Source organism: Penaeus monodon, chromosome 22 (genome assembly GCF_015228065.2).
Source record: "Penaeus monodon isolate SGIC_2016 chromosome 22, NSTDA_Pmon_1, whole genome shotgun sequence".
Taxonomy (NCBI): Eukaryota; Metazoa; Arthropoda; class Malacostraca; order Decapoda; family Penaeidae; genus Penaeus; species Penaeus monodon.
The window spans coordinates 6,565,397-6,566,302 of NC_051407.1; the positions used below are offsets into that span (position 1 = coordinate 6,565,397).

The 906-nt window shown below is 51.4% G+C and overlaps 1 protein-coding gene across 1 annotated transcript; it reads left to right on the forward strand.

Moving 5' to 3' along the window:
• Nucleotides 1–247: 247 nt before the first annotated feature.
• Nucleotides 248–906, forward strand: LOC119587492 (protein CLEC16A homolog; the record flags this gene model as incomplete). Its single annotated transcript, XM_037936218.1, is given in 2 exon segments — nt 248–281; nt 415–906. Coding segments are annotated over 2 exon segments (504 nt in total), but the record flags the coding sequence as incomplete, so codon positions are not given.

Sequence of the window (906 nt, forward strand, 5' to 3'; positions counted from 1 at the left end):
CGCCACAATGTTTTCAAGGCCGACGAAAGGTAACGGGCTAGCGGGAACGGACTAAATCTTCCTTCCAGTTGAAATGCCGCGTCATCATCACTGGCTTCTGGACAACGGGTTAATCGCAGAATTTCCTCTTTATTTACTCATCGGCTGTGATGTGCTCACCGGGAGAGAAAGGAAAGACCTTGTGAAGACTAATCTAAAGGGAGAAGGAGGGGCCTCAGACGCCGGTATATATACGTGGCGCCGCAGGAGGGCAAGGCATCAACTCCAACATGAAGCTCTTGGTGAGTAGTGCCTAACTCACTGGTATTCGAAGTGTTCCGTGCCTTGGTATATGAGAGTAAACAATGTGTTTTTTTGAGGGAATGATAACAGAGATTCATGAGATAAGATAAAAGATAATTACTTTTCTCATAGGTCTTAGCACTGGTGGCTGCTGCGTCTGCTGCCCCTCAGGGGTACAACTTGGGCACGCCCTCTGGCCCTTCCTTTAACTCTGGCAGTTGTGGCAGTGGGCAAGTGCGGCATGTGGATGGAAGATGCGTTACGCCTCAGGTGAACAGCCGTGTGTTCCTGTATGATGTGCCAGCGAACGAAGGTGTTGTCAATCGGCCAGACTACATTCCAGAGCCTAAATTGGAACGTAATATAATTTTCGTGAGACTACCTGACGGTGCACAGGGACCAGAACCCATCGTCGTACCACCGCCACAACAGCAACACGTCGTGTATGTCCTGAACAAGCAGTCTGAACAGGACCAGCGAGTGATCGAGGTTCCAGCACCGCCACAATCCAATCCCGAAGTGTTCTTCGTGAACTACGCAGACGGAGAGAACCCGACTCTTCCCAGCGGAGTCGACCTCCAGACGGCGCTGAGTTCAGCTTCCCAGGGCGGCGGCCAAGTTGTT